Source organism: Pan troglodytes, chromosome 23 (assembly GCF_028858775.2).
Source record: "Pan troglodytes isolate AG18354 chromosome 23, NHGRI_mPanTro3-v2.0_pri, whole genome shotgun sequence".
Classification (NCBI taxonomy): Eukaryota; Metazoa; Chordata; class Mammalia; order Primates; family Hominidae; genus Pan; species Pan troglodytes.
Window position 1 is genome coordinate 24,896,174 of NC_086016.1, and position 10,240 is coordinate 24,906,413.

General features: G+C 50.9%; 1 protein-coding gene across 1 annotated transcript in view; it reads left to right on the forward strand.

The window, feature by feature from the left end:
- Positions 1–4,200: 4,200 nt before the first annotated feature.
- The window catches only part of LOC107970326 (immunoglobulin lambda-1 light chain-like), a 39,199-nt gene continuing 33,159 nt past the window's right edge, over positions 4,201–10,240 (forward strand). The window contains exons 1-2 of the mRNA XM_054676092.1: positions 4,201–4,307; positions 4,600–4,884. Coding sequence (XP_054532067.1) covers positions 4,262–4,307; positions 4,600–4,884 — 331 coding nt within the window. The 5' untranslated portion in view covers positions 4,201–4,261. The remainder of the gene's footprint in view (positions 4,308–4,599; positions 4,885–10,240) is intronic.

Consider the following 10,240-nt stretch of genomic DNA (forward strand, 5'->3'; position numbering starts at 1 on the left):
TGCTTCCAGTTTTTGCCCATTCAGTATGATATTGGCTGTGGGTTTGTTGTAGATAGCTCTTATTATTTTGAGATACGTCCCATCAATACCTAATTTATTGAGAGTTTTTAGCATGAAGCGTTGTTGAATTTTGTCAAAGGCCTTTTCTGCATCTATTGCGATAATCATGTGGTTTTTGTCTTTGGTTCTGTTTATATGCTGGCCACTTCTCAAAAGAAGACATTTATGCAGCCAAAAAACACATGAAAAAAATGCTCACCAGCACTGGCCATCAGAGAAATGCAAATCAAAACCACAATGAGATACCATCTCACACCAGTTAGAATGGCAATCATTAAAAAGTCAGGAAACAACAGGTGCTGGACAGGATGTGGAGAAATAGGAACACTTTTACACTGTTGGAGGGACTGTAAACTAGTTCAACCATTGTGGAAGTCAGTGTGGCGATTCCTCAGGGATCTAGAACTGGAAATACCATTTGACCCAGCCATCCCATTACTGGGTATATACCCAAAGGACTATAAATCATGCTGCTGTAAAGACACATGCACATGTATGTTTATTGTGGCATTATTCACAATAGCAAAGACTTGGAACCAACCCAAATGTCCAACAATGATAGACTGGATTAAGAAAATGTGGCACATATACACCATGGAATACTATGCAGCCATAAAAAATGATGAGTTCATGTCCTTTGTAGGGACATGGATGAAATTGGAAATCATCATTCTCAGTAAACTATCGCAAGAACAAAAAACCAAACACCGCATATTCTCACTCATAGGTGGGAATTGAACAATGAGAACACATGGACACAGGAAGGGGAACATCACACTCTGGGGACTGTTGTGGGGTGGGGGGAGGGGCGAGGGATAGCATTGGGAGATATATCTAATGCTGGATGACGAGTTAGTGGGTGCAGCGCACCAGCATGGCACATGTATACATATGTAACTAACCTGCACATTGTGCACATGTACCCTAAAACTTAAAGTATAATAATAATAAATTAAAAAAAAAAAAAAAGAAAATGTCTCTAGACAGCTTGGTTCCTGCGCTGGGAATCAACCGTCTTTTCTCTCCCTTTCAACCCAGAGTGTGGCAGGCGCGCCCCCTACAGGCAGCTAAAAGAGCTGACTGAGATGCCGTCTCCATAGGGAGGGATTTGGGCTGAGAATTTGGTCTGAGGATTTTCCCATGCCCTCCCTGGCAGGCTGGTCCCAGGACACTAAGAAGACTTACTGTTACAGGTCCAGGGCATTTCTCGTCTTCCTTTTCTCTCTCCTTGCCAAGTGACCTTGGAATTGTTCCTCCCCATCTCAGCCCCTTCCCTTTTGTGTTAAGTGCAGTTTGCAGATTTTGTGTTCCTAGGTCCTATATCTGTAGAATTTTAGGGAAAGCAGTGCTGGTCACCCACATGGAATTCAAGACAGCGAGCCCAGGACCAGAGACACAGACAGCAGTGGGGGTCCCCACAGAGCAGCATGGTGGGCACCAGGTGGAGGTAAGAAACCAGGAACCACTCCCCTGAGTGTCTTCAGCCCCAGGTGAACTAGGGAGGGGTCAGTGGGCTGGGCTCAACCCACCGGGGACTCTCCTGTCACTGCCCCAGCAGCACCATCCTGGAAGCCCCTATATGTGCTAAGCAGCTGCCAAAGAACTTGATTAATTACCTGTAAATTTCCCTTCACCACACCTGACCACACATGACTCCTGCTCCCAAATTACTAATTTATTAAAATGGCACAATTAGCCAAAATGGCCTGAATCCAGGACCCCTTTCAGGTTTGCCGCTGACCTCTCAGGTCCTCACACGTGCCAGACTCTTTCCACAGGGGCCTGACTCCACTGTTTCCAACACAGATCCCAGGACTCATTTTTCTCTATCAGTCCTGACAGCAGTTCCAGAGACACTTCCCCATTAAGATGTCCCCAGGCTCTTATAATACAACCTGTCTGTTATTTTCTGCCTAAATCTTTTTAATTATCCCCATAGCATTTACAACTATAGGAATCTTTGCCTATTATTAATTTTATTAATTGATTGGTGTTAACTATTTACTTAATTGGTCATGGATGCTTTTTTACCACAGAATCACACATAAAAAACAGACACAAACAGCTAAGGGCGTATTTCTCCCTGCAATAGTACCCACCACTTTCAAGAAGACACCAGGGTCTTTCTCACTTTTTGTCCCACCATCCCTATGATATTGGCTTTATCTTCATCCCCGCTGATGTGTGACCTCAGGGTGGCTGCTGCAGCTCCAGCTATCACTCCCATATTCAAGGAGAAAAGGGCCTCATGAATCTAGTGCTCTTTCACAAGAGCAAAGCTTTCCTAAGAAGAATTTCACCCACTGATCTCACATCCCACTGATCAGGCCTGAGCCACATGGTCAATCCCAGCTGAGCAGGACCTGGGAATCACAGGCACCAGTCTTTTCAGTGAATATAGAAGACAGTGCTCAGGTGGAAGGTGACAGGGACTGTCTGCTGGGTCTGCAAACCCAGTTTTCCTGCACAGCCAAACCAGCACAATGAACAACTCACTTCAAGAAGGCTGTGTCTTGTTCCTGCCGAATTCCCCGCATGGAACGTGTCCCAGACCACAGTGGGTCTGGATTAACATTTGTTGGGTGGATGTTCTTCTGTCTCTGACTTTGGTGCAGGAGTCACCACTGTACGCTGGCCCTGCATCCACAGCGGGGACCAGTAAGAGCCAGTCCCTGAGTCCTGTGATCCCCGCCCTGCATGCCAAGCCCTGGTATTACTCCCATGACCACCCACCGCCCAGACACATGTGCAGGCAGCCTCAGATGGACCTTCCTCCTCCTCTTCCAAATATTCATGTTCATATTGTCATGAGTAATCTGCACCCCTCGCACCTGGTATTGAGGCAGGCATGAGTCACAAAGAGAAGAGAAAAATTTCCTCCATTGGCACCAGCAGTCTGCAGACCAGGGAATCAGGGACCTGAACAGAAGATTTTAATTATACACCCGGACCCAGGAGGCCCTTGAGCCTCCAGCAGCCAGTATGGAGCAGCCACCAGGGGACAGAACAGAGTCACCTGGCAAAGTCACTTGGAGATAGGGTAGACCTGGGTGACAAGGAGATGCTGACATGCAGGGAGGGTCAGTGACCACAACCTGAGATCTAGAAAGGTGTCGTTTTTCTACAGCATCATCCTTAACATTGAGTACAAATTCTCCAGGCTTTGTGTTTCTCAGCTTTGTCTCTGGCCAATGTTGCATATTTGACACAGGTGCAGACACTTTGCTTCCCCCTACACACTGGCCCACTCTTCTGTGCTGAAACGCTGTCATTGTCACAAATGCCATCCTCCCCTGTGGGCACATGTGTTTCATCACCCTCCTGTTTGCTCTGAGAGCCCCCTCATTCTGCTACACAGCAAAGTTTTCTTTCAGCATCTAAGCTGTACCTGACCATGACCACATACTGGGGGTACATAGGCACAGCACCTGTGCCCTACCCTAGGAGCTCACAGCCAAGGCCAGGAACTTACAGCATCTCCTGAGTCTTTCAACACTCCGTGTGCACATGACAAGGGTGAAGTTTGATTGTGGAAAGCACCACTCAGAAGCAATGGCAGGTGCCTGCACGTGTGCCAGCCTTACGGTGTCACCTGTAGAGTGGGGTCATGAGGGTCACTGCATTGGGTTGAAAGGTGCCCTCCAGAGGGGGAGCTAGAACCACACCTAACTTCTGGACTTTGCCACAAAATATTTAAGGACAGGACACCCCTGGAGTCCTCAATTACCCAAGTTATTCTGAGCCAGTATCCAACAGAGGAAGTACCTTAAATCTCAGAATAATCCCTCAGTCGCCATTGTAAGTCAGTCCCTGGCCATCTCCACGCAGGACAAGGAATGGCCACATGGGCAGGACATCATACTACCTGGAAAACGCACATAGAATTCCTCTCAGAGTTCTGCATGGCCAGATCAGCTCAGGAGTGAGGCCATAACACAACCTGCAGTGACGACGTCAACCCAGATGATGGGACCAGAAGGAGAATGAGAATTCTGTGTGCTGAGGGTGGGTCTTTAGGGGCCCCCTCTCTCTCTGTCCCTTGGGGCTGAGCCCTTCTCTGGAAACCACACAGCTCCTCCTGCAGCAGCCCCTGACTGCTGATTTGCATCACGGGCCGCTCTTTCCAGCAAGGGGATAAGAGAGCCCTGGAAGAACCTGCCCAGCCTGGGCCTCAGGAAGCAGCATTGGAGGTGCCTCAGCCATGGCATGGATCCCTCTCTTCCTCGGCGTCCTTGCTTACTGCGCAGGTGCTGCCCCTAGGGTCCTAGCCACTCGTCCAGTCCCAGGGCTCTGGGTCCAGCCTGGCCCTGACTCTGAGCTCAGCAGGGCCCTGCCTGTGGTGGGCAGGATGCTCATGACCCTGCTGCAGGTGGATGGGCTGGGGGGGGCTGAAATCCCCCCACACAGTGCTCATGTGCTCACACTGCCTTAGGGCTCTTTCATCCCTGGATCTGTGTCCAGGCCAGGCACCTGGGAAGATTTACTTGGAGTTCGGCTCCTCAGTTTCAAGCCTTTTCTCTCCCTTTTTCTCTCCTGTAGGTTCCGTGGCCTCCTATGAGCTGACTCAGCCACCCTCAGTGTCAGTGTCCCCAGGACAGACAGCCAGCATCACCTGCTCTGGAGATAAATTGGGGGATAAATATGCTTACTGGTATCAGCAGAAGTCAGGCCAGTCCCCTGTGCTGGTCATCTATCAAGATAGCAAGCGGCCCTCAGGGATCCCTGAGCGATTCTCTGGCTCCAACTCTGGGAACACAGCCACTCTGACCATCAGCGGGACCCAGGCTATGGATGAGGCTGACTACTACTGTCAGGCGTGGGACAGCAACACTGCACACAGTGACACAGGCAGATGCGGAAGTGAGACAGAAACCAGCCACCTCGGCCTGGCTCATAAGACCCTTCCCTCTCTCCCGCCCTGTCACACTGAGCAGGAGGGAGCCTTCCATGTGGAATGGAAGTTTCCAGTCCTATCCCTGCCCTTACGTTCCTGAGAGACGGGAGCAAGTTCCTGCCCACCTCTAGGTTCAGCTTATCCCAGAATAAACTGAGCTGGTCATTTTGATGATCAAATGCCAGCTCCCAAAAGACCCCAGAAACCCTGATATCTAAGTAGCACCAACTCTATTAGTATCAAGGGAGACTAGTCCTAGGGTGGAATCATTTTAGTGTCTCGGAAGGCACAGGGCAATGGAAAGTGTTTATGAGGTTTCAGTATATGCACGTGAGCAGTTAAAGGCAGGTCTTACAAGGAAGGAACCTACTAGAATTGGGGCCCATCTGTGACATCATAGCACAGCCTGGTGGACACAGAGAAGGGAAGGTCTTGAATCAAGTCTTGATCAGTAAATATTTATTGGATAAGTGAGCAATTTACATAGGTGAGAACTGTGTGCTCTCTTGAGCAGAACACTTACCTGGATACTTGGTTTTCAGGAATTCCCTGAAGCAATGAGTGACATTCTTTATTGTTTTCACCCTCATCCACCTGGGAAAGAGTATCCTGGAACCAGCAGTTAACATTGACACAGCTGGTCTCCGTCCTCAGCACAAACATTCATTGCAGGCTGAAAAGTGATAACGGAAGAGAAAGGAGTTTATTAAATCCCTAGACACAAACAAATCCATAAGCAGAGATGAGAGATGCGGGCTCAGTTGGCCCAGTCCCACAGGGGTCATTCCTCTTGTGATGGAAATGACCACATGAGGGTCCCCCAAGCGGTGTTGGGGGGCAGTCATGGGGAACTGGCCTCCCAGGGCTACCTGCTGCTTGGGCTGGGCAGAGGTTAGTGGGATGGAAGTCTGGTCCAGTCCTTCCCAGCAGCATCTCCAGGCTCCTCCTCCCTCTACTGGGGCTTCCCCTCCACTCCCCAGAACCATCATTGCTTCCTCATCTCCTGTCTCCTCCCTGCCCCAAGGCCCCCCCTGTGCTCACCCTGGCTCCTCCCCCTGCTCCATGCCCAGCCTCTGCAGAGCAGCCCAGGCCCAGAGACTTGGGCAGAAGCTTCCGTCCCACCAGCTGCAGAACCTTCCCTACAGAACCAGGCCAGTCCCTGTGTCTCATATTTGTAGAGATCCCAATCACCCTCAGAGATGACGGGTGGGAAACCAGCCCACAGTGACCTAAGCTGTTGGGCATATGGCCTTCAAGCTGGCCTTCAAGCCCACTTGGCTGCATCTCCTTGGCCAACTCCAACATCCAGGCTGGGAGTCTGGAATCCTAGTTCCCCTGGCCCATTCACTCCCACTAGGGTTGCTTCTAAACTCCCTGGGCCTCAGCTTCCTAGTCTGCCCACTGGAAGCAGCGACAGGCATTTTCCAGGGCTGCGGTAAGGGCCCTGGAACTCTCTCTCTCTCTCTCTCTCTCTGAGCCTCTGTTTCCTCATCAGTAGTGGGAAGACCCCCTGCCAGGTGGGCCAGTCCATGACATCTACAGAGGGAGCAGGAACCTCTCCTATTTCCTGGAGGAGAGCTGGGGTGGAGGCTGCAACCCAGGATCATCAGAGGAGCTGGGGTCTTCAAGGTTCCTAGGGACCCCTTAAGCGGGGGTCAGAGTGGCTTCAGGGGTCTTATTGCTCGGTCCAGACAGAAGATGTTTCCAGTTGTGAAAAATGACTTCAGGGACAACAAAAACAGAGATTCACCTCTCCAGACACCAGTGGTTGATGTGCCTGGAGGAGTACTTGTACCAGGCAGGGGAGAGAGTCCTAGACAGAGGAGGTTCTAAGTGTCACCTAGATTTCGGGCCTCGGGGCCTTTATCAGGGGTAGGTGATGTCACAGTGAGTTGACGCTCTGTAGCCCCTTCCCTAGGAGGTGGCAGAGGGAAGAGCTGGTGGTCCTCTGAGGTGTGAGTGAGTCCAACCCTGAGGGTCTTCCCAAGCTGGAGGTCCCTGGGTGTAGACGGAAGAGGTTCTGGTCAAAGAGGCCTGGTGTTGAATCCTGGTCCATTTATTCATTTGGTCAAGAAATATTCACGGAGGACCCACTATGTGCCAGGTGCCAAGCCAGGTGACTGGGGACACAGTGTTGAGTGGGACAGTTGGCTCCTTCACTGCTAGAGGTATGATATTCTCAAGCCGAGACTCGGCTCTACGATTGTATGTCAGATATATAGCCTCTATGTGCATGTCTCCAGAGACTGGTTTCCTGGAGTTCCAAGTGACAGCCATCACTCACCTTGAATGCAAAAGTTAAAGGAGCATCCAAAAACCTAGTGACCCAGATAAATAATACTTAATGCAATATTTTCAAAAATCAAAATTAATGCCCAACCCACAATGAACAAAATTTCAGGATCTGACTCACTCACCTCAGTGGTTTCGTTCTTGGTCCTACCCACAGTCCCACAGGTGAGTGAGTACCCACAGGGATGCAAAACCAGAGTCAGGCCCCTGCACCGCCTTCTGCCCGGCCACCAGAGCCCTCCCCTGGGTCTTGGCCTTTCTCTTCTGAAGAGCTCCAGCCAGTTCCGCCTCAGGCTTCCTCTACTGCTGGTCTCTTCTGCCCCCTACTGGACTCTCCCCCTACAGCTGCACTCCAGGCAGCTGGTGGAGGTTAAAGAACAGAAACTTCCCAAAACTCCACCCTCCAGTTCCAGGCTGGCTCCACCTTATGTCCAAAAAGGCTGGTCCTCCAGGTCTTTGATTGCTATTAGTAAGTCCCAAGACACAGTCTTTACACCAAGTCACTGTGTGCCTCGGGCAAGAAACTCTCCCTCTCTGAGACTGTGTTTCCACATTGGTAGAAGGAGCTAGAAGACCTCCCTGCCAGGTTGGCAAGTCCACTCTGTGACATCTACAAAGGGAGCAGGGATCTCTTCCATTTCCTGGAGGAGAGCTGGGGTGGAGGCTGCAACCCAGGATCACCAGAGGAGCTGGGGTCTTTGGGGTTCCTGAGGACTCCTCAGAGGGGGATCAGGAGCTGCAGAGCCAGCTTCTAACTCTGGGGACTCAGAGATCCAGAACCTTTGTCATATCCCCAGCCAATACTTTGTCATCCTGTGCCTCAGACTCCCCCAGATCCCAAGAGTGAGAAGCTCAAGATGAGACAAGAAAGACCAGCCAGCTTGAATTTAGGGATGGTGGGGAGTGGGGAGCTGGGGACCCCTGGACCTGGGGGAGAGGAGTCTGCAGTGCCTGCAGGTGGAGTTTCTGGGACCTGGGGGATGGAGACTGGGCAGGGGACTGACCAGCAGGAGGCCAAGGTGGGGGATACCCTCAGACATGGAGCAGGGCAGAAGCAACTGGATGGGGTACACCCCTCTGCTTTGGGAGAGAAGGGCCAGGGTGGGACCCAGAGAGCTCTGCAGAGGCACCACAGACCCTCAGCAGGGGGTCTGCCAAACAGGACAGCTGGACTTGGCTGCTTCTGCCCAGGCCTGGATCCAGCCCTTGCACATCTCAGGGCAGGGGGTAGGCCTGGTGGCCAGAGCTGCAGCTGCACCTGCTGGGGAGGCCTAGTCCAGTCCTCCAGGGTCCCCAGACAGACTCGGATTTCCGACTGCAGCCACCATGGGAGGATGTGGTCTGTGGTGACGACGTCTATCCAGAGGCCACGGCAGGTGCAAGGGTGGGGGTAGGGGCAGCAGCTGGGGATGCTACATTTAGGGACAGCCCCTTTTTATCCCCAAGACCTGGGACTGTCCCTGAAAGGAACCACAGCTTCTGGGTCCTGAGCAGTGGGTGAGTGTCATACCCACAGAGGGGCTGGAAGGGAGCAGCTTCAGCCTAGACTCCCAGGGCAGACCCTGCCCCAGCCCCGAACATCCAAGGAGCCCAAGATCAGAGGCAGGAATAGGCCAAGCTCCCCAGTGGAGAAGCTGTGCTGGACCAGGGTTTCCCAAGGCCCTCCCTTGTGCCCTGAATGATGTCTGTTAGGGCACCTACACCCCGTTACTGCTCAGTGCCTTGCCTATCTTGAAGGACAGGGATGTGTGGTGATTATTTGTATAATCCAGCCCCCAGCACCTGGTCCTCAAAAGTTACCCAAGCAATGTGTATAAAGATCCAGCCTGGAGATCTTTGAAAACCGATTCAATGAGTCGAACCATTAAGTCATGATCACCATCCTCAACTTCATCTCTTTCTTCCTCCTCCTCCTCATTATCATCACCTTCAAGAACTGTTAAGAGTCTGAGACTTCATCCTATTTGCAGACTAAAAAGTAAGCCTGCCACAGTGCCATGGATACTGGCAGAAGATACAAGACTCCTGGGTCAGAGACAACGAATAATCTGTTTTTCACAGCAATAGCAGTTGCCAAGGTATCAGCATTGTCTTGCACCAGTTCCACAAGGTGATGCAAAGAGGGCCAGGTGACATCTGCATGCCAGAGCTCAGGGATCCCAAATATTTCATACTTGACAGTAAGCATATATCTGTGTTTTGCTCCAAAGAGAGGCATTCTCTGTACCTTCCGAGGTTGTTCACTCTACAAACACTCTTGAAAAGATAATCCACAATCAGTGCCTTTGCCCGAGAGACATGCAGAAATGCAGAGATCCATAGTAGACCACTGTCTCCCAACAACCATCAACTTTATCAATGAAATGAAGTCTCAGGCTATTTGTCTGTTACCATAGCTCACAAAAATGTCTGGCTTGATTGTCACCAAATGTATCAAGGAAGTTAAGGAGTATCTGACACAAAATGTGAACCAAGCAATTCTCAAAGGAGCCTCCCAGGAAATTCACTTTAGGAAGTCCTAGGAGGCTCCTCTGAGAGTTGCTAAAACAAAACATTGAGAGTCCTAGAGGGCTGCAGATCTGAACTTGAGCAGATATTTTTAAAGATTTTGTGGCAGAAAAAGAAACTGGAAAGCAAGAGGACAGACCCTCATTGCAGTTCTGTAATGTAAGGTGGCAGAGCAGGGGCCTTTCTCACCAGAGTATGGGGTCCTGAAGATCTCCTCAAACATTTTTATACTAGGCTCTCAGGGCAACAGAAAAGATGGGAGCGGTGAATGGGGCGTAAAGGAGTGCAAATGACACAAGGGGCCACATGAAGCAAGAGAGGTTTATTCAACCAGATTTAGTCCATGTTTAATTGAGCCACTCCTTTGTGCCAAGCTCTGGGTTTTCCCATGCACCAAGCAGTGTGTTACCACCTAGACCCAGAGAGCCATGTCATCATCAGCAAAGCACGCCCTAGTGTCATGCAAGGACCAGGCCTCAGATTCCG